At 39.1% G+C, this 23,176-nt stretch overlaps 3 protein-coding genes across 5 annotated transcripts in view; 1 reads left to right on the top strand and 2 right to left on the bottom strand.

Annotated features, from left to right (window-relative positions):
• Positions 1-9,150, bottom strand: part of LOC128744379 (uncharacterized) — a 60,086-nt gene extending 50,936 nt beyond the window's left edge. The window contains exon 1 of one of the 2 annotated variants that reach the window (XM_053841355.1): positions 8,990-9,150. The gene's annotated coding sequence lies outside the window, so the exon portion shown is untranslated. Of the gene's footprint in view, positions 1-7,760; positions 8,299-8,989 lie in introns of those variants that run through there. The other variant, XM_053841356.1, reaches the window with a different exon arrangement.
• A 3,814-nt stretch (positions 9,151-12,964) lies between these two features.
• Positions 12,965-14,774, top strand: LOC128743196 (uncharacterized). The gene is made up of 6 exons (XM_053839724.1): positions 12,965-13,128; positions 13,195-13,310; positions 13,370-13,632; positions 13,698-13,973; positions 14,028-14,280; positions 14,337-14,774. The coding sequence occupies exons 1-6, from the start codon at positions 13,085-13,087 to the stop codon at positions 14,507-14,509; spliced, it is 1,125 nt and encodes a 374-aa protein (XP_053695699.1). The 5' UTR covers positions 12,965-13,084; the 3' UTR covers positions 14,510-14,774.
• A 352-nt stretch (positions 14,775-15,126) lies between these two features.
• Positions 15,127-19,858, bottom strand: LOC128743846 (enolase). 2 transcript variants are annotated; one of them, XM_053840527.1, is made up of 3 exons: positions 19,732-19,858; positions 16,686-16,959; positions 15,127-16,559 (listed from the first exon to the last, which is right to left on the bottom strand). In XM_053840527.1, exons 2-3 carry the CDS (start codon positions 16,950-16,952, stop codon positions 15,525-15,527), a joined length of 1,302 nt encoding a protein of 433 aa, XP_053696502.1. In that variant the 5' UTR covers positions 16,953-16,959; positions 19,732-19,858; the 3' UTR covers positions 15,127-15,524. The 2 variants fall into 2 exon arrangements, with proteins under 2 accessions (XP_053696502.1, XP_053696501.1); XM_053840526.1 differs by lacking the exon at positions 19,732-19,858 and adding an exon at positions 17,127-17,281.
• Positions 19,859-23,176: the final 3,318 nt, after the last annotated feature.

The following is a 23,176-nucleotide window of genomic DNA, read 5'->3' as shown; positions in this document are numbered from 1 at the left end:
CAGTGTAGGGGAACGAACGAGGGGTTTACGTACTTACTTACTTAATTGACCTAACGTCTTACGACAGGGCCTGCGCAGTATAATTTGTCCATCTGATTCGGTCCATGCCAACTGATCTCCAGTTCCGCAGGTACCCAGTGCTCGCCAGATCTCGCTCCATCTGGTCTTGCCACCTCGCTCGCTGTGCCCCTCTTCGTCTTGTTCCAACCATTTTTGCAGGATAGTTGTCCGGCATTCTAGCAACATGTCCTGCCCAACGTATCCGTCCAGCTTTAACCACTTTCTGAATACTTGGTTCGCCGTAGATGCGCGAACTCGTGGTTCATTCTTCGCCTCCATACACCGTTCTCTTGCACTCCGCCAAAGATGGTTCTTAGTACCCGCCGTTCGAAAACTCCGAGTGCTCGTAGGTCCTCTTCTAGCAGTGTCCACGTTTCATGCCCGTAGAGGACAACCGGTCTAATTAGCGTTTTGTACAGTGTGTACTTTGTACGGGGGCTCAGATTGTTCGACCGCAAGTGTTTGTGGAGTCCGTAGTAGGCCCGACTTCCGCTGATAATACGTCTTTTAATCTCACGGCTGGTATTGTTGTCCTCTGTTGCCAGTGAGCCAAGGAATACAAACTCGTCGACTACCTCGAACTCATCCCCGTCGATTACCATGGTGCTGCCCAAGCGGGCCCTGTCGCGCTCGGTCCCGCCCGCCAGCATATACTTCGTTTTAGACGTATTTATCTTCGATCCAATCTTCTCTGCTTCGCGTTTCAGTCTGGTGTACTGATCTTCCACCGCCTCAAATGTCCTGCCGACAGCATCCACGTCGTCAGCAAACCAGATAAATTGACTGGATTTATTAAAAATCGTGCCCCGCATTTCGATCGCCGCTCGTCTTATAACACCTTCAAGCGCAATGTTGAATAGCAGGCAGGAAAGACCATCTCCTTGTCGAAGTCCCCTGCGAGATTCGAATGGGTCCGACAATCCACCCGAGATTCTCACACAGCACTGGATCCCATCCAACGTAGCCATGATAAGTCTAGTAAGCTTACCCGGAAAGCCGTTTTCGTCCAAAATTTTCCATAGCTCTTGTCGGTTTATGCTATCATATGCGGCTTTGAAATCGATGAACAGGTGGTGCGTGGAAACTCGGAATTCGCGGCACTTCTGAAGGATCTGCCGCAGGGTGAAGATTTGGTCCGTTGTAGTCCGACCCTCCATGAAGACGGCCTGGTAACTTCCCACAAATCTATTGGCTATTGACGATAGTCGATGAAAGAGGACTTGGGACAGCACTTTGTAGGCGGCATTCAGGATAGTGATGGCTCGGTAGTTCTCACAATCCAGCTTATCACCTTTCTTGTAGATAGGGCAGATAACCCCATCTTCATCCACTCCTCCGGAAGTCGTTCCGTATCCCAAATCTTGACAATCAGTTGATGCAGACAGCCGGCCAACTTGTCCGGGCCCATTTTAATAAGTTCCGCGATAATGCCATCCTTTCCCGCTGCTTTGTTGTTCTTCAGCCGCTGCACAGTGGTCCCATTGGTATCAGAACACGCGTTTTTTTAATTGCGCCTAAATGGTTGATTATACTTGTTAAGTATGTTCAAAGAAATTTCTCAGCGTTAAAAGCTCTTTCATATGGCATGAACGATTATTTGATTAATCCCCCTAAAAGTTAGATAAAAAATTTATTTTTTGAACAGTAAGAGATACAGCAAAACAATGTTCTACAAAATTTTTGAAAAGATTATTATAAAGAACTTTGCCAAAGAAAGTAACCTTCTAGCTACTATAGTTTTAGAGATAAAGAACAATTTTTGTGGAGACTTTACGAAAATCAATTTTTTGACCACAGTTCTTTCTACAGTATTTATACGCATTAGACATGTTCGGCAAAGATTTTCTAACAGTCAAGTTACATACTTTTGTAGAATATAGTAACTTGCTATCGTCAATATTTGCGGAGAAAATTAAAGTTTTCGTTTAAAAATTAACCAATTTTCAACAGCAATAACTCCCAAACATGCAAATATATTCAAACCATTTATTACCCATGTGAAAGTACAAGAAAAATACTACAAAATGCAAAACAAATTAGCTTGACCCTGGCTATCCCTCTACAAAAACACTCGCATTGAAAATTGTTACTCGGTTGAATTTAATATGGCGTAGTGTGAAAACCGTGTTATCCCGATCAAGTAAGTGTGCAAAATAAATAATGAAAATGTGTAATCCAAGCAGCATGGATTATTTGTAGAGAAAAAGATTTTCAAAATTCGTTTTCGGATGAAATTTGATTACTGCAGTTCGAGGTGTACGAATTTCGAAATGTATTTGAAGATTCTTCATCCTCACTATCGCTATTATTGTGCATATCATATGTAGTGACCAACAGTTGCAGTAGGTACATCTTCAGAGGACATGGCGTTTTTGTTATTTGGTAGTTCCCTTATGCTAGAAATTACCAGATCAGAAGATTCTAACAGACGGCAGAAGACCCGTATTTGTAGCCATTCTGGAGATCTTCCTTGTGTGATGAGTTCGGAACTGTTGTATGTCCTTGTCCACCATTGTCATCATCAGCTCGTAACCACTACCGTTCTACCTTCACATTCAATGGATGTAGGATGAAATTTTGCGATTTGCTGGTCTATGTTAATTTTTTCTTGCAGCGTTAGTGCAGCCGTTTCCTTTGCAAACTGGAGATGCAACGGCCGGCAATACCTGGTCGAAGACGATCTAATTAGGCTAATTGAAAGAAACATATCTGGTCGAAGATGGATGTGGATTTAGGAATATATTCTTTCCATTTGTTACTGCTTTCATGGCAACAATTGATGTGACACAAAGGCTTGAGCTGGACTTCGTGCCATCATCATCAATGAATGTTTGCTAATACTGGCTAAGATCTGCGGTTCCATCTTCCATCGCAACCGTACTTTACGAAAAAAGTTACTGTCTTCAGTTCTTCATCAGAAAACGTGTTTAGTGATGCAGCTTTCGAGCTGATAATACTTGAGGTCTGATAATCACAGTAACAGCGATGAAGTATCTTGAAATACACTTCGAAATTTGTACACCTCGAACTGCAGTAATTAAATTTCATCCGAAAACGAATTTTGAAAATCTTAATAATCCATGCTGCTTGGATTACACATTTTCATTATTTATTTTGCACACTTTACTTGATCGGGATAACACGGTTTTTACACTACGCCATATTAAATTCAACCGAGTAACAATTTTCAATGCGAGTGTTTTAGTAGAGGGATAGCCAGGGTCAAGCTAATTTGTTTTGCATTTTGTAGTATTTTTCTTGTACTTTCACATGGGTAATAAATGGCTTGAATATATTTGCATGTTTGGGAGTTATTGCTGTTGAAAATTGGCTAATTTTTAAACGAAAACTTTAATTTTCTCCGCAAATATTGACGATAGCAAGTTACTATATTCTACAAAAGTATGTAACTTGACTGTTAGAAAATCTTTGCCGAACATGTCTAATGCGTATAAATACTGTAGAAAGAACTGTGGTCAAAAAATTGATTTTCGTAAAGTCTCCACAAAAATTGTTCTTTATCTCTAAAACTATAATAGCTAGAAGGTTACTTTCTTTGGCAAAGTTCTTTATAATAATCTTTTCAAAAATTTTGTAGAACATTGTTTTGCTGTATCTCTTACTGTTCAAAAAATAAATTTTTTATCTAACTTTTAGGGGGATTAATCAAATAATCGTTCATGCCATATGAAAGAGCTTTTAACGCTGAGAAATTTCTCTGAACATACTTAACCAGTATAATCAACCATTTCGGCGCAATTAAAAAAACGCGTGTTCTGATACCAATGGGACCACTGTGCGCTGGATGGCTTCTTTAACTTCCCTTATCGATGGGGCTCTTCGTCGTTTGCTGCACCAATGTGGTCACTTCCTCTGCTATCATGGTCTTCCGCCTGCACGCCATTCAGGTGTTCGTCGTAGTGCTGCTTCCACCTTTCGATCACTGCACGGTCGTCAGTCAAGATACCTCCATCTTTATCTCTGCACATTTCGGCCCGCGGCACGAAGCCTTTGCGAGATCCGTTGAGTCTCTGATAGAACTTCCGTGTGTCGTGAAAGCGATACAGCTGTTCGAGTTCTTCGCACTCCTTCTCCTCTTGGTGGCGCTTCTTCTCCTTGAAGAGTCGGGTTTGCTGCCTCCGCTTCTGTTTGAATCGCTCCACATTCTGACGGGTGGCTCTACGCAGCATTTGTACCAGCGCTGCGTTCTTCTCAGCCAATATCTGCTGGCATTCCTCGTCAAACCATTCGTTACGTCGATTCGGTGCCACACGGCCTAGGACGTTCTCCGCTACGCTGTTAATGGCTGTTTTCACGGCATTCCAACAGTCCTCAAGAGGGGCATCATCCAGCTCACCCTCTTCCGGCAGCGCGGTTTTGAGAGATAACGCATAGTTTTCGGTGACCTCCGGTTGCTTCAGTCGCGCTAGATTATACCGTGACGGGCGGCGGTATCGCATGTTGTTCACAACAGATAGTTTTTGACGTATCCTTACCATCACTAGGTAGTGATCCGAATCAATGTTAGCGCCCTGATAGGTTCTGACGTCGATAATGTCCGAAAAGTGCCGACCATCTATCAGAACGTGGTCGATTTGTGATTCTGTCTAGTTGAGTGATCTCCAGGTGCACCGATGGTAGAGGTTATGCTGGAAGAAGGTACTACGTATGGCCATGTTCTTGGAAGCGACGAAGTCGACAAGTCTTAGGCCGTTTTCGTTCGTTTGCGGGTGGGCGCTGAACCGTCCAATCACCGGTTTGAATTCCTCCTTACGTTTACGTAGGACTACGAATGAAGGTACAATTCGACAATGCTTGACAATTTGTAAATTTTCAGCAGTTTGTTACGCAAATTTATAATTTAATGTAGTGTTGTAAATGCTCCAAAACATTTATACACATTTGTTAAATGAAGTTATGTTTAAATATCCTTAATCTGTACCAATGTATATGTATACCATTTGTAGTCATTTCTTAGACTTTGACGTTACACCACAGAGAACAGACATCCAAGCGAAAGGTCCCCACTTGGATAAAACTTATGTCAAATTAGTTGGGAACCTATAGTGATGGTGTCGCTAAAGGCGCATGAAATTCTACGCTAAACTCACAGCAGCTAGCTTTTGGCGCTAGCATAACGCATATAGTCCATATATACTAGCGCCAGAAGAGCCAAAGGTTGTCAGTGTGCAAATCAAATGAATCATTTAGTTAGGAAACTATAGTGGTGGTATCGCTAGCATATTAGGTGATTTTAATTTGAAATTTTATCCAAGAATTCCCGAAAAATTTGTTCCTGAATGGATGTCTGTTCTCTGTGGTTACACTAAGAGTTAAGCCATCAGATCACAATTACACATCTTCTAATGATTGGCGATGATTTCGCATTTTGACAATTTTTGCAAGACTTGTAGCACTAGTCAACTTTAAACTGGTATGCAGTTTCAACTTACTTAAGGAGCTTACTTACAACTGCGGTTAAACCGAAAAAATAAATAACTATTCTGAGTTATTATTTACAACTGTTTCGCAATCGTCAACTACGACGAAATTGTTGATAACACCATTCATTGTGATAGATTGATTTGAAGTATAATTACCAGTTAAATCAGTTAAAATATCAATTAGCTAACGTCCTCTTTCGTTTCGAGTGTCTTTTTGCCACTCTATCGCTATTTGCATACTTGACAAAAATACAATTGAAACTATGTAAAGCATCGTAAGCAACTAACTGACGCAAAGCAGCAAATGAAACGATCAAAAACTATTCTTTGATAAGGCAGTTACTGATTTTCCTCGCTTTGAGAATTGCTGCGTCACGTCCCATGCACAAATATCCCTTCAGCCCTGTTTCCATGCAAGACAACTGTTTCGAACAAAACCTTGTAGTAGGTATTTGGATGCATTCTGGCAAAAGAAAAGAATGACCGCTCACTTTTCTATGATGTTTCCTTTTCAGGACTTCAAATTCGGCTAGATTCATTGTTTAAAGATAAGATCGGGTGAAGAAGAGTGGGTTTACCAAGGGTAAGTCGCTTAGAACATTCTATGCACCCTATTCGTGCCAATTTTGTTCATATGCGTAACTTGTATAGTGCCATATGATTTCGTTGTCAGGAGCAAATAATTCTTGGGAATTTTGGTTGTTATCGATCATAGAATTCCTTGCACCATACAATGTTTCATCAGCAACGAACGGATTAAGAATGTTTCTTTTGAATAATTCGATCTTCGTGCTTCATTGAACAATTCGTTAACAGTACTAATTTTTTCTGAAATAGCCCTTATCCCTTCTCTCAAAACTACTAGCGGGAGATCATTTTCGTGAATCTGGTCTGGATTATACAGAATATTCCACGATTTTGTGATTGAATCTTCAGGCACCAGTTCCCATGCTTGAGCAAAACAAAAAATCCAAAAACTGTTAATTTTTTCAGCATGTTACATATGTAACGTAAACAGCATAAACGCATTAGTTTGAAACTATTGCACCATTAACTACGAGTAAGCGATTCAAGTGAAAGTCTGAATTCCTAGATATGGTGTGACGTTTTCTAATTAAAATTAGTTGTATAAAAAAAAATCGAAGAAAGAATTGTCTTATACTGAGTTACCTTATATAGATTGTTTTATCTCAAGGTTCTTATATCGAAGTATCCCTGTATTTCTTAGAAAAATGTTAAAATTGTATGGCAACTTACATTTACAACGTAAAATTTGTTGGCCAAAACTTTTTTTTGCATTTTTATACTGAGTTTCAAATTTTATTAATCCGCGTGGTTTTTGAAACCTTTGGAGAGTCGAAGGTGCTTTGATCAAAGAATTCTTGAAGTCACCCTGCAAATGCAATCGATACAAGCAACAAAGCATGTTAACGATGCGTTTGCGAAATAAATATGAATGTAGAACCGTTAAAGTACCAGTATGCAAGTAACTACTGATATCCGGTAACATTTAGTTACTTAATTTCCGTTGGAGTTACCTCCATTGAGGTGGAAACACGATAGGCATATACCTCAGTGTCAAAATTTGACTGAAACAGATGTAGCACTTTGTATGACTATGGTACAAACGCAAAGTAATTTTGTAATACAAATCGTTACATTTTGTTTTCATAAAATAATGCAACCGTACGCTAACACTTATACGAAAAACACGTTTTGAATTATTATAAAATATAACCTTAACTTTCACAAATAGTATTTATTAATGTATTTATCACATTACATCACATTGGATTTTGTTTTAAATTCATATTAATAAGATAGGATAATGAATTTAAAGGAAATGTACATTCATTTAACATGAATAACTGAAAATGGAATTGAATGAAAATTTGAAGGTTAAGCTAGCATTTTATCTAACTAGTGTGGATAGTAACTTTAGCAGAACTCTCAATAAAGTACAGGAACGTAATCCAACGATAAAAAGAATCAAGTCCAACTTTGCAAGAACACAATTTAAATACCATTATAGAGGTACACAAAATATTTACAACATTGTAGAGCATATGCGATAGCCAATGCTGGAGCACTTTGAATCAACAATTACTTTCACTGTTCATAAGCCGAACCAGGTTTACTTCAACGCTTTGCTGCTAATCGGCGATTACAGCCATTCGTCTAATTAATACTTGTAAAATTATTACCTTCAAACCCACTAATTTGTTGCGGCATTCAAAACACACATGGTACGCTCACCTTTACTGCCTGTGACATCCAATTACCCGAACTCCAATCAACCGCCATACGTATTTATTATCTGCCTTGCCACATTAATATTCAGAAGACATAACGCAAAACGTTATTTCCCCTACATTCACATTTGGTTTTCTTCGAGTAACGTTCCTCGGCTTCTTTCTTACAAGGGCTAAAAGAACCGAGCTTTTTCTTCGGACAGTCCCGTCCCAGTGCAAAGAAACATCGTTTATTTATGCAAGATATTCACTAGATAATACTTTGATCTTCAGTTCACTCTACACTGTTGCTTATCAGTAAATCATCAGTTTTCTGTCAGTGGGAACGTTCTTCACGGGACACCACTAGGGGTATTTATTTTCGTTGGTCGCACATCTTTCAAACGCAAGAAACTGGTGCCCATTGGCAACGAACCGTCTAGTCGTAACAGTAGCAGTAAAACACCTGAAAGAGTAGTATATTTTTGCTACACTTCCTCAATCAGTTTAACTTTTCTTCCATCAATGTTGAATGAACTTTATTGAGTACGGGTGCCCGCACAAAACGCACAACGCCGAAACGCCCAAGTGGAACTTTGAGCAATAAACATCGCTGGATATAGAAAGTCTCGATACCCTGAAATGAGGTCCCATCGTTCGACGGCCGGCTGAATCGTGAACAATCCGAACATGTATTGCTAAGCAAAGCCACGGGCGAAAACAAAAGAGCTCATGCGGCGTAACATGGTTGGCGATATTTCGAATAAAAAATTTTAGTACCTACTCAAAACATCAACCAAATTCTAGAACTAAAAAAAAAAAATATTCCAATGGAATTTCTGTAAGTATTTCTGTGAAAACTGTTGAAATAATTTCACTATGACTACTTTCATCCGATGGAAGTATCGCCGCAGAGTGCGATTTCGAATACTCCGCACCGACAAAGTGGGTGTATTGGGGAACCCGCCAAGGTAGATTCAAAAGCGAAGAAACGTATCAAGCAGCAGCGCCCCAAATACGAATAAAGATCACAGCACTAAAGATTTAATTCGACCACCAATACACCAACACCCAAAAACCGTCGTCCGCCAGCCAACCATGCTTGCCGTGAAGCACAGAAAAAATATCCACAATCCACCATACATCATCATACTGCTGAATGACCACGAAATATGACGCGATGGGTGAGTAATGCAATAAAAATACCAATCAAATAATGCTAAATCTGGCGTGTAGTGAATAGATGTGACCCACCGTCAATAACCGCACAAAAGAACTGCTTCGGAAATAGCCGGCAGCAGACAGCGAACCTCCTTTCGTCGTCCTGTTTATTTCGTTTGCTCAGTTTGCACAGGTCAACGGGAAAACTGAAACACTACAATGCGAACAAGCGACAAAACACAACCACACCGCCCGGGTAGCAAAACACGACTAAAATAGTAAATAAAAGTAAACCAAACAAGCAATGGGCAAGCTGAACCGAGTTGGTTTTTCGCTGAATCGATTTTTAGGCTCTTTCTCTTCGATATTTTATATCGATCTCAGTTCGAAAGGTTGATTCTGTCTCAAATTCAATTCTTTGATTTACAAGAAGGTATCAAAAATATAAAAATAAATTTTCAACGTAATATATTCTATTCTTTGTAATAAATAAAAATAAAAATTAAACTTACACCTTCGTATCCATTTCAACTACACTTGATCACGCATTGCAACAACAATCAAATAGAGCAGTGAAATAAAAGTAAAAATGAACAATACAATGCAACTTACGTGTTATCTAACTATTTTTTTTCTATATTCAATTTCTAATTTGTTCTTACAACTTTGAGACTATGAATAAAATTGATGGCGGATCCGTTGTGTTCAATTTTTAACAAGTCTTTCGAACAAGGTAAATTTCCTGACATTTGGAAACAATCGTATATGTTTTTGCTGGTATATAAATCTGGCGATCGTCAGAATGTACGGAATTGTCGCGGAATCTAAATTGTTCGAAAGAATCGTGAGTGGTTTAATACTGAGCGAGAGAAGCCAGCTGGGATTGTTTTTGTTCATTGAACTATTGGGGGAATCCGGTAAAACTGGGTGAGAACTGTCACTGTGAACCGGGCTAGCTTAATTGAATAAAACAAGTGAAGTATTTATTTGCGATAAAGTTTCAAACCCCTCGCTAACCCGAGCATGCTGACTTGATTTAAATGTTGCTATTTGAATTTTCTGCATCAAATATAAGACTGAAATTTTTCGAGCGTTTTAGTAGAGTACAAATCCTGGAAATTAGATAAAAAGAAAGCTTATCCAATTTAATTCTACTATGTATATTTTATTCTCGACAGATACGTATTTCGCCTACGACTTGCAGGCTTCCTCAATGTCTGTTTTCGAACCTCCGCAGCTCGCCATAGTAGCAGCTTCTAGGTACCCCGGCCGAAGTGGTCGTTTAAGGAAATATCCAAGATTGAGAGAAACTTTAAGAGCACCCACTGCCTTAAATCATTATATTGTGCCCTAGATCGTCCGCTTCTAGAGAATTGTAATCTTGTTTGATTTCCGAGGTACCTTACTTGGGTCATATGGATTGAACGGGTACAAAGAAGATTTATTTGCCACCTTACGAAGATAGATGTCGTCTACTTGATCTCGACACACTCGAACACAGGCTTTAAAAAGATCTAACTTACTTTAAAATTTCTATGCGTAGAGGCCACAGGTTGAAAGCCCCATCAAATAGTAAATAAATAAATAAATATTCGTATAGACTATTTTATGTATAAGATAAATCACCAATAATTATCATTATAATGAACAAAATTTGAAAACAAAAATTACAAGGTATACAGCCCTAAAGGTTTTACGAAAGGGTGACGTTAGGACAATATCAGATCATTAGATCATAGACTAATGTAAACTGCATTTCTGGCATATGTATGTTTATAAGAATCTGTGAGTGCCATTGTTTAAGTGAATGTTTGAAAGAGAAGAGCGATATATTCAGACTCAATTCTTTTATGAATGCAATGGTGGCTTTGAAAATACGTGGACGGGAGTTCATAAGTACAACGCCTGCAATCATTGAGACATGGAGATTCCTTTTAAAAATCACTTGTGTGCAGCATAAAGGTTGAAATAATAATGAATGACCAGCCCACAGATTATTGTATTAAATATGATTATGCGTAGCTTACCATGTCATGTTTCAATAATCTTACTCTAACTCGCTTGTGGCCTTTAAAAAGGCCATTGGTTACAAATAACATTAAAGCTAAAGCGCGTTCATTGTAAATATGACGTGCTATTCGAATGTTCTTCTTTTTTGACATAAATGGCAACAGGCACGTAAGTTAGCGGCGTCGATTCACTGTCTTCTGCTCAGAAAATGTTTTACTAGTTTACTTTCACAGACTCCAGTTGCTTAATTAGTTCTTGAGTTATGAGGAAATTTGTGTTTCATTTGTACAGGAGCCCCCCTATTAAAAGACAGATGGGTCTCAGTACACCATAGAAAAAGTTCCTGCCTTCTAAAACGCCCACATGCCAAATTTGGTTCCTTTTGCTTGATTAGCTCTCGAGTTATGAGAAAATTTGCATATTATTTATATGGGAGCCCCCTCCTAAAGACGGGTAGGGTCTCAATTTACCATAGAAAATTGATTAGTTCTCGAATTTTGAGGTAATTTGTGTTTCATTTGTATAGGAGCCCCCCTCCCCTCGTATGCCCTCCTTAAAGCTGATCTCTTGTCCCCTCCATAAAATTGCTGGTTATTTTATCTATCCAACGACATATAAATTGTTCAGTTTCGTTCAATAGTTTAGTAGTTATTAGCATTTGAAATCTTTCATTCAAACGTTAAGGCCCGCGCAGAATTGGTACTTTACGGTTGCGTTTGCGCAAATCTGACTGTTATCCCATACAATTTGACAGATTATCTGTCAAATCTACGCAAACGCAACCATAAAGTACCAATTGTGCGCGGGCCTTTACACTTCTATTTTTGTTTTCACAAAGTGCTACCCAGTCCCAGTATAGCAAACAAAGACGTAGTCCTACGTCAAAAATTACGTCTAATTTAAGGGTAGTTTCACGCATAATTTCAAGTTCAATTTTAAGTCCGATTTCGAGCTAAATATCATGTTTCATTGTAAATCCTACTTCACGTTTAATTTCAAGTACAATTTGAAACCCAATCCTCAACTTCCAATTTAATTTGTTACGAATCTTCTAGTCTGAATTGCTCCAAATTTAAGCCCAATTTCCAATAAAATTTCAGCTACGATTTATAGTCCATATCAACATCGAATCCAAAATTGAGTTCAATTCCACGTCCCATTTCAAGTTCAATGTTAAGAAAAATATGATCACTAATTTCAAGTCCAACTTTAAATTTAATTTTAAGTCGAACTTTCAATTCAATTTGAAGTAAAGCTTCAAGTCCAAATTGGTCCTAACATAACTCCAATTTCAAATCAGATAAAATTGCCAAACGACTCTATGTTTGCTACACGGCTGAAAACGGCATTTTAAGCCACCCGGACTAGTTGCATCTACCCTGGAAGTTTCTCCATAAGTTCCCGTTTCAATTTTAAGTGAATCTTTGTGTCTTATTTTATGTGCAATTTCAGCTCCGATTGTGAAATTATTTTCAAATGTAAGTTCAAATACAATTCCAAGTTAAATTTTAATAGAAGTGAAAATGGGCCTGAAATGGAACTTGAATTTTGACTTCAAATTGATATAAAATTGAATTTAAATTTGGGCTAATTTAGACGTGAAACCTGACCTTTAATTAAACTGGATGTTGTACTCAAAATTCATCTAGAAATACGGTGCCAGCACCATACTCAAGACAGTGCCCAATCCTGGACAGTTGCAAATTTTTCGAAAATATTCACAAAATTCTAGCTGATTAAACAATTTGATCACTAGACCTGATGATTTCGTATCATTAAAATAGTTAAAATAGCAAGAGTTTTGTTCGAATTAGCACGGTTAATTTATGAATTCGCTATTCTGCTATTTAAGATTATCAAGGTTCTGGGTATTTGGAAAATGCGGAAAATTGCGGGCATTTCATTAAAAACATAGAATCAAGCATAGGATATATCTATCTGGCATCACTATCAAAATCAGCTGTGATTTTTTATTCTTTTTTAAATTTTGACGTTTGTACTGAAGTACGGAATCGGCAAATCGTGTTTATTTATTTCCTTACGCTTTTACACATTCTGCTGTCCGAAATTTTTGTTCAACGCAAGTTTTGTAAACTGTTTAGTCACGCTGTAGTCCTTAATTAAGTCGACAAATTAGCCTAAGGCATGAGTAAAAAGAATGACACATAATTGTTCAATATGGCTAAGTTTTCGTTGTCTAGAATGAGAAAGAAATTCATGAGGTAAATTGGAATGTTTGCAGTCATTTTTATAAAATTGCATAACTAATCCCATTTGAATATCTTTAGATTACACCCCATATGGCGTATCTATTTAATGGTGCTGTTTATACTTATTCTTTACAATGAAGTATTGATTTATGTTCTTCAAAAACTCAAGTGGTCGAATATTTACTGTAAAAAAGGTAAGACTTAATTGAACTTATTACATACCTACTTATGCTTATCTCGTTTTCAAACTCAGAAAATTGTTTGCGAATGTTGTTTGTTGGAGACCCGCAGATATTAGGTAACTCGTTCGATACCCATTTTTATTCCGGGATGGCCAATTATGATTCGGACCGTTACTTAGCGTGGTACTATGAAAGGGCCCTTGAGCATGTGAGGCCGGATGTCATCTGTTTTCTGGGCGATTTAATGGATGAAGGAATAACTACAAATGAAGACTACTTCAAAGAGTATTATGAGCGTTTTGGAGCGATATTCCCCAGACACGCGACCGCAAAGGTGAGTGGTTTGCATTTTTTGGGTTTTGTAATAAATTGATTTATCTTATGCACTTTATCTGGCAGTTGATCTATGTATCTGGAGATAATGACATCGGAGGAGAAGGAGTAGAAGTGAAACCGTCGATAGTGCGACGATTTCGACAGTACTTTAGTGAGAAACCTGCCTGGATCATCAACGAGAATATTACGATCTATAATATCAATCGTATTACTCATGAAATGCCATTGAATGATCCTCGACTTATAAACGAACAAGGGGATGATGCATCCGATCAGTATATAAGAATTTTTTTAAGCCATATGCCATTTTTGAGTACGCCGGGAACGTTTACTTATGATGTATGAATGCTTACGATATTTTAATCTGAAATAATACAAAAATTTATTTTCTAGGCAATTGAAAAACTTAAGCCCAACGTAATTTTTTCCGGTCATTTACACTCCTCTCGGTACGTTCGAATACACCGTAAACATTTGCGATCGGCTACCTACATGCCGCTGAGTGGTGATAAAAAGACTGCCTACAAGGTGCATAACTTTGATCTGCGGTATCATCATGACACACAGGAATTGTTGGAGATCGTCATACCGACTTGTTCCTACCGTATGGGAGTGTCCGACATTGGTTACGGTTTTGCGGTCATAGGTAAGTGATTTGCATAGTGCTGTAGTTACGTTTAATTTCAAGTTTTCCCTCCACAGACGGTACCAATTTACAATATACGGTTCTCTGGACTACCAACCGTTTCCATCAGTTGATCTCCTATGTGATAGTGGTGTCCGTTCCGCTGATCTTTCTTACGATCACTTTGTTATTTAAACTACTGAGAGCAATCTGCATTTGCAGCAAAGGGCGAACTAGACTTTCTGTTTGAAGATTTTGTTTTATCCGTAGGTACCTTATTTTGTAAATACTTGCAGCATTAGTAGTAGTAATCCATCCTCACAGTGGAACTAAAAGTGAAATTATGACTGATATTTCTGTTTAAAGGACTTTTAATTTTGAAGCAATACAACGTGTTCTATTTCAAGTGTTTTAATTATTTCCTAACTTAAGCCAGGTGTTTTTACAGAGCGTTTTTACAGTGTATGAGACTACAAGTTTATGAATTGTTGAGCCTTCAAATGGTAGCACCCAATTCGTCCAATTAAAGTATACATTAGCTTGTACTTTAATTTGGTATTTCGAAATTCTTGAAAGAAATAGAAATTACGTAAGCGGTCTACTCGGAAAAAAAAAACTTCCGGCAATCTGGTGCATTTGATCTAATATGTACCTATCTTCTAGAAAAACATTTCCAGAAACTTGCTATTTTCGCTAAGACGGGTATAGGCAAAACAATTTCAGAGATGTTTATCAAAGCATCTTTAAATATTGGAAGAATGCGTTTTTTTCGTGACATTCATGATCAAGCCCTTGTGGATTTACCCCCTGTGTGCGAGCATTTCGGAATTTCTATTTTTAATCTTTCGTTTCGAATCGAAATTTAAATACGCAGAAGACAGTTATTCTGTTGTGTATGTCGTGTATTTATTATGAATAATCATGTACTTCATTTTTACTTTTGTAAGACTTCATTGATTTTAACAGTAACAATCACTTTATTAAATGTTGGTAAAAATCCTCCTGATGGTACGCTTGTACGGGTTCTGAATATGTTTACGGTTAAGGTAGGTAGGTATTTAAACTAACGATTTTGTAAATCATAAAAAGCCAATCGCTTAGCCCATTTGAAGTCTTATGGGCATTGTTAGAACACACATTACTAATGCTTACATTTTAGATCTTATTTTGTGTGGCAGATTTTAGTACTTCTCATTTGATGAGTGTGAGAGAGTGACAGACAATATAAACTACGCGCGTATAGTAAATACTAAGCTAAAGATAATTTACTGTGGATGACGGAAATTCTTTCCGGCGAACTTGGCGTCAGCTCCAAGTTCCTCTTCAATGCGTAAAATCTGGTTGTACTTAGCGAGTCGCTCCGATCGGCATGGAGCACCAGTCTTAATTTGTCCAGTGCTCAAGCCAACGACTAGATCGGCAATAAAAGTATCCTCGGTTTCACCGGAACGATGCGATACCATGGTACCCCAGCCGTTTTTCTTGGCCAGCAAGTGGGCGTTGATGGATTCGGTTACAGAGCCAATCTGGTTGACCTTTAGCAACAAGCAGTTGCAAGCCTTTTTCTCAACAGCGGTAGCAATACGCTTCGGATTAGTTACTGTCAAATCGTCACCAACAATCTGAATACTTGTATTAGCAGTAATCTTTGCCCAGGCATCCCAGTGGTCTTGATCGAAGGGATCTTCAATGCTGACAATAGGGAAACCTTTGATGAATCCTTGGTACATTTCCTCCAACGAATCCGGAGACAGCCATGCGCTCTTGTCCGAGTTGGGGTTTTTGAAGTCCAGATCGTACTTGCCGTCCTTGTGGAACTCCGAAGCAGCAACATCCATACCGATTTCGACTTTGCCAGTGTAACCAGCCTTTGCAATAGCATCCTGGATCAAGTTCAGGGCTTCCTTATTTTCAAGAATGTTGGGAGCAAAGCCACCCTCATCACCAACAGCGGTGGCATCCAGACCGAACTTAGCCTTGATAACACTCTTCAAGTGGTGGTACACCTCAGTGCCAATCTTCATGGCTTCGGTGAACGACGAAGCTCCAGTCGGAAGAATCATAAATTCTTGCATAGCAAGCTTATTACCGGCGTGGCTACCGCCGTTGATGACATTGAAAGCCGGCACCGGCAGAATGATGTTTCCATTACCAGAAAGCTCAGCAATATGTTTGTATAGTGGAATGCCCTTCTTTGCGGCACCGGCCTTGCAGATGGCTAGAGAAACACCGAGGATGGCGTTAGCGCCCAGCTTCGACTTGTTCTCTGTTCCGTCCAGCTTCAACATGAGCTCATCAATCTGTAAAATGAAATAATTATTAACCAACGAATCTACAATACGTTATCACCCTTGAAAATAATAATAAATAACAAATGGAACTCGTCATTGGGGCTTGGCGACATACTTCCAAACAATACGACTTACCTCTTTCTGTTGAGTAACACAGAGACCCGAGTTTAGCACGGCTGGTGCGATGGTCTTGTTGATGTTCTCCACTGCTTTCAGAACACCCTTGCCGTGCCAGTCACCCTTAACGTTGTCACGCAGCTCCAAAGCTTCATGAACACCGGTTGAAGCCCCCGATGGGACGGCCGCACGAAATAGACCCAAATCGGTGACCAAGTCAACTTCGACGGTTGGGTTACCGCGAGAATCGAAGATCTGACGTGCTTTAATACTCTTGAACGGCATTTTGGATCTGAAATTTAACAGTGAAGAAAGCCAAGCGGTCAAAATTAGTACCTTTGGCCTAATGATAGATAGACAACAAACGTTGATAATACATTCTTATCAGTAATGTTGCTTGTTTTGCAAAAAAAGCTCTGCTATACTAAATTACTAAAAAAATATAGATGAAATGCTTACATAATGTTTCGTATCATTTATTGTAGATGGTGTAATCGCTGCCTGGTACGTTATCAGTGACGTAATTGACTGTAATACGGATCAATAGAACGCTTGTTGCTATTTCAAGGTCAAGATTTTATTGACATTTTACTAAAAATTTAAAACACAATCCATCTGGAAAACATTGTTTTTTTAATAGAGCTCGCGTTGTAGGTATATGGAACGTAGACTGGATGAAACATAAAGATGACGATCACCTACAATTAGTGCGAAACATTGTGCTCGGATTGGGAAATAGTATAGTGATCCATCAAGAAGGCTCAACGATCTCTTTCACTGATGACTCAAAAATTGGTAGAAAAACTGAAGCTGTAATTTATGGTTCTGGCCCGAAAATAACAGTAACAAAAGGACCATGGTTGTTTTACAGATCTATGCAATTTTGGGAAAGGGTACAAATTTCACGCAAATTTCTGCATTTACTCCGACAGTCAACCAACTCTGACAAGTTTTTGTAAATGTATATCGAAAATTGTTAAGGATAGCATTCTGTCGTAGCAAAATATAAGCCAAAAAACTCAGACTATTTGTACAAATTTGCAAGGCTGATGCAACAATCAGGTAGCAAATGATTTAGTGAAAGATGCTTTAACTCATAATTTATTGGTGCCTTTCTGCGGTATATCATCAATTAGTCAAAAAGATAGATCACATCGATCGAAATTCATAATTTGAACGGGTCCGATCGGAATGCAAAATTGAGGTGTATGAATCCAAATAGGAAAACCATTAAAAAGCGCAGGGAGCTTAACAAGAGAGCTATTTGTCTAATTTCGTGAAAACTAGGGGCGTGTCGGGCAAATGGCAAATTTCCCCTAACAAAAAAAAATATCAGAAGGCTTGTGTTCTAGACATGACAGCATGGTTGATGTACATACTGCCCATGGATGCATAGTTGACGTAAAACCAAAATGACCAAAATGTACTTTTTCGGTCCTACGCACTCTTAACTATGTTGTTCACATGCCCAATACTCAAATAACATATGTTTGTTCGAAAATATTCGAGAAATTTAGGAAAATTGAGCTACTCTGCTATTGGTTTCACGTAATGCTAATGGTTGATGTGATTCCCTGCATAATCAATCAGCATAGCAACCTATTTGTTTTTGTAGCTTTACGCCAAGTTATGTGAATAATCGTTCAAAAAAACAGTCTGTTTATTCGCATAAACTGGCGTTCGCATTTTTTAAACACAATAAATGATGAATGAATCATAAAACCCCATCAGTCCTGTTTTGATTAATAAACTCTACTAAATTGACAGATTATTCGATTCAAAAAGTTTATAGCAAAGATTATATGGTTTTAAACGTTTTGACGATAAAAATGCGTTTTCTCAACAATCATGATGCTGGTCGTTACGTCGACTATGCATCCATGGGCAGCATAGCTCTACGTTAGACAGGTTTGTGTGATATATCTTGTAGTCGGATTTAAACCATTGGACTTAGATTTGCGCTTATATCCTTTAGGGTGGACTTTAGGAAGTGGACTTCAACTTGAGCTTGGATTCAGATTTCTAGTTAAAAATTCACTTAAACGCATTGTAATTGGTTAAGTAGTCCTGACAGCCACACTGTTTAGAGTAAAGGATAGAGTTTATTATAGTTACTTTACTCGGTTGAGCCCCGTGTTGCATGTGATGCAAAATTATTTCAATATTTTTAGGTGAATCATCTCGGTAGTGATAAAACAATAGGTGAGTCCAAAGTAACAAGTTTGTGTTGTCATAACTATACTATTTTAATTTACATGGTAAACCATTTGACCAACTAGATACCTATAACAATTTTTAGTAATAAAAAATAATCAACACCACGTAGACATCATACCATAACTATCATAGGAAAATAATTACCTCAGTTAACACAAATTTTCATCATTGGTAAACTTAAAAAAACTTTATAAATCAAAAGGCAACAAATATCAAAGTTCGATATGGTAAAACAGCAAATTAACAAATTTTTCACCATCCAGACCCAGTAGGAATTTTTCAAAGCACTATCTCATTTGTTTGACCTCTATTCTGAGTCAGAGGTCATGCCGAATGGCATGGGTACTACTTGCAAATACAGTTTAAACCGGCATCTAACAATTTTGCCATAGCCATTACAGCTTGATGTTCATAGTATCACAAAAACTGCAAAAAGTTGTTTAATTTGCAGGCATTTAGATAGCCTCGTCTTATGTAACAGAATATTGTCCGAAGGAAGCCACCATTTTTGCTGACTACAGAATTGTTCACACGGTCAATTCCCAAATGGTGTAAAACCCACGACTACAATGTACTTTCGTTCAAAGAAGAGTTTAGGCAATTCAAATTAAACTCATTTTACAATATTTTCCTAAATTTAACCACTTTCTAATGCACCCGGTTGCAAGCCGCCGTCACTCCGGTGAAAAGTACACGATGAATCTATTACCAATATAATGAGTATTATAATCCCTTTCTCATATCGCGCATTACTGATAAGCATCTATTTTCTAGCACCGCACGCCGAAGGTAACCTTCGACTTATTTAAACAAAAAATTAAAGCCATTCAGCAAAAAAAACACTTACTTTTACTTAGAACTGCACTTAAATCGAAAACACTAAACCTTACAGTACGAGCTCACTGGACAAACTGCTGCCGCTGATGGGTGAAATTTTCGCTCGAAATCGAATTTGCTCGCGAGCAGAGCAACCGTGGATATTTAGCAGATGCGCGATGAATCCCCTTTTTCGCTACGACCTTGATAAAGGTGAAACCGCAGAGTCAAACTCAGAAGCCGGCGTTCAACGGGCAGGATTTGACAGATTATGCAAGCGACGCGTGGACTTTAAAGCTCTACAAAAGTATACCTTTATAGCGCTTTAGTGGACGTATAGACAATGAGCGTGCATCGGGTGTGGAAAACTTGAGTGCTACGCCCGAATGAAAAACATTTTCGGGAGAATTGGCCTTGCCAGCGTTGCTGATATTGTTCAGGGTTTTGCGTAAGAAAAAAAGAAAGAGAAGTATTTTTGCTTTCGTCAACACTCACGCGTTGACAGTTCGGCGCGAGATTTCCTGTAAGTGCGAGAGCCTACGAAATCTCTTTCAACGCTGGCAAGGCCAATAAGGATTGCTATAGTGTGTGACTGTATTGGTGGTTTTTTTTGTTAGATTATAGTCACTTTAACCAGCTTGGGTCATTCGCGACTTCTGCGGGGTTGGGATTTGAACCCAGGTCCTCGGCGTGAGAGGCGTGAATGCTAACCACTACGCCGGGACTGACCCCTTTTGAGTTCTTCAATCGTCCCATATATAACTTTTTCAAATTTTGCTTGACTGATACGCTACTGTCAAATGAGTGTGATTGAGTCAAAGTGATTGTGCCATCCCTGCTTGAAGAGAACGGATTTCACTGCACAGTCATCCTGCATCCATGCGACTTGTCCGGCCCACCGCCCAACTTTCGCCAGGTGTACGACGGAAATCTCTCCAAGTAGTACCTGTAGCTCGTGGTTCATACACCTACGCCACTCTCCGCTTTCCGTTAATAGCCCGTCAAAAATAGTCTATAACATCTTTCGTTCAAAAACGACACGTACATGTATGTCTTCTGTAAGCAAACTTAAAAATCTCCTGCCAGATCGGCCAGATGATCTGGTTAGGGTTTTGTACATCGTCGGCTTTATGCGGAGGCGTATGCTACTTGTTCGAAGCGTCTTGCGGAGAGAAAGTAGGCTCGACTTGCAGCTTGAATTCGTCATTGAATCTCCTTACTTGTATTATTGTCGGCGTTGACCAAAGATCTCAAATGTATTAACTCATCAAACACTTCCAGTTCATCACCGACAATAGTCCCTGTCCGTAGGAGGCGAACGTTGTTTGCTCTGGAGCCTCTTGCTACCATGTACATATTTGGTTTGGTTTTATTTGATCCTACCATATATTTAGCGACGGATTGGGTTACAAAATTTTCCCAAGAACCGCCATTTTTAGTCTAAGTATACCACCACCGCCGTCCCAAAGTTTCTAGTAATAATGTCAAGATCGTCGGCGAAGGCTAAGTAGGAGTTGGCTACTTGTGCTGAAGGTCGGTGATAATTCAGCAACACTGTAAAATTCTCCAGAGTCGCATAGGAAATAATGACGTCATTCTCTTTTTGGCTACAAAGGATTCATCTTCGCTTACCTATGTTTACTCTGCTATCTATATCCCCTGGCCGCAACCCTCCGCGCGATTTGAAGTGATTCGAGAGTGCACTTTTAAATGATTCTACCCGTAAATAAGTCGGATTTAGCTAAAGCTAGGTTGAAACTACTCAAAATGCCCTTAAAGTGTACAAGGTCAGGTTTTGAGTAGTTTTTCAACCAACCTGTACAGCTCGTGATTCATGCGTCTGCGCCACACTCCATTTTCCATTTTGCCAGCAAGTATAGATCGCAGAATTTTACGCTCAAAAACCCCAAGCACTCGCCGATCAGCTTCCTTTAGCATCCATGATTCGTATCCGTAAAGGACCACCGGGAGGATTAGTGTTCTGTAGAGCGCCAGTTTTGTGCGAATCAGCGAACTACGGGACTTCAGCTGGCTACGTAATCCGTAGAAAGCCCGATTCGCGGCTGCAACTCGTCGTTTCACTTCGCGGCTTACATCGTTGCATATGTCACGAGTGTACCAAGGTATATAAATTCCTTCACTACTTCATATCGTTCCCCATCAAACTCTACCTCCGTACCAACTTCGCTTGGGCTCCAACGTTCCCTACCAGCAACCATGTACTTCGTTTTGGTGGTGTTAATGGTAAGTCCCAATCGCGCCGCTTCCCTTTTAAAAGGCCTGAAGGCCTCTTCCACTGCTCTACGGTTGATTCCAATGATCCGCAAAACCAAGAAGCATGTGAGATTTCGTGATGATAGTTCCATTCCTTTCCACGTCTGCCCTTCGTAATGCACCTTCCAAGGCAATGTTGAATAGCAGGTTAGAGAGTGCATCCCCTTGCTTCAGTCCATCCAACGTCACGAAAGCAGCTGAGGTCTCACCCGCTATTCTAACGCATGATTTGGATCCGTGTAGCGTCGCACGAATCAGCGTAACTAGTTTCGTCGGAAAACCATGTTCTAGCATTATCTGCCACAGCTCATTTCGTTTAACTGAATCGTACGCCGCTTTAAAGTCCACAAACAGATGGTTTGTCTGCAAGTTGCACTCCCGGAACTTGTCTAGCAACTGACGCAGGGTAAACATCTGATTCGTCGCTCTAGTTCGCACCTCCTTGCTCCAGTAAGTACATGAAGCATTTCCGGGTAAGGCCATCGACCGTCATCATTTGACTTAGATCTGCGTGGAGGCGCTAGGTGGGAGCTTGAGAGAGCCAAAGCTATATTTGACGCTCCTTCTTGATAACTCTCTCCATTTCAAATCCAAACTTGTTTTAAATACGTCCAAAAAATTGCTTTTCGGAAAAGTACTATAGTCACTATCTAGGTATCTCTTACTACTGGCGAAATTTATTTAAAAAGAGCGCTTAAAAATTCTCAACAACTTTTCATTTGCACACGATGTTTTCATTGCTTACAAATGTTCTACAACGCTATTCAGTATATTTGTATTTACCGCTAGGACGTACACACAATATTGCAACAACGCCAAAGATTCTCTTTCCACTGTTGCTCCAATCGAATAGCAAGCATGCCTGTAAATCAGATCACAGCCGAACACTACAGTATCAATTGTAGCACACATCTCCGAACATGGACAAAACATTGGTCAAGATGCAATCGTCGTTAGCTATACTTCCCTGTCGTCCCTCCCTGTGAAAAAAATCAGTCCCGAAGAAAACATATGGGAAACTTTTTTTAATGTTATTGACAATGACAGCCACTGACAGGTTCAATGCCAGCCTGCGGCAAGACATTGTCCTACGTCAAAAAAATACACGTATCCGGAAGTACCCCATTTCTAAATGATCTAAGCTTTATTTACTATGGAACTGCCATAGCTTCTCTTTGTTGTTATATTATTCTAATATTTAA

This window comes from Sabethes cyaneus, chromosome 3 (genome assembly GCF_943734655.1).
Source record: "Sabethes cyaneus chromosome 3, idSabCyanKW18_F2, whole genome shotgun sequence".
NCBI classification, from domain to species: Eukaryota; Metazoa; Arthropoda; class Insecta; order Diptera; family Culicidae; genus Sabethes; species Sabethes cyaneus.
Note: the sequence above shows the minus strand (reverse complement) of the source record. Positions and strands in the feature narration are given on the sequence as shown.

What these genes read in the sequence shown, in the direction of transcription:
- LOC128743196 (XM_053839724.1), top strand. Translation starts at nt 13,085, where the DNA reads ATGGCTAAGTTTTCGTTGTCTAGAATGAGAAAGAAATTCATGAG. An exon ending in GAATATTTACTGTAAAAAAG is followed by an intron (nt 13,311 to 13,369) that starts GTAAGACTTAAT and finishes TTTCAAACTCAG; the next exon opens with AAAATTGTTTGCGAATGTTG. An exon ending in CGGGAACGTTTACTTATGAT is followed by an intron (nt 13,974 to 14,027) that starts GTATGAATGCTT and finishes TTTATTTTCTAG; the next exon opens with GCAATTGAAAAACTTAAGCC.
- LOC128743846 (XM_053840526.1), bottom strand. An exon ending in GTGTTACTCAACAGAAAGAG is followed by an intron (nt 16,560 to 16,685) that starts GTAAGTCGTATT and finishes TTCATTTTACAG; the next exon opens with ATTGATGAGCTCATGTTGAA.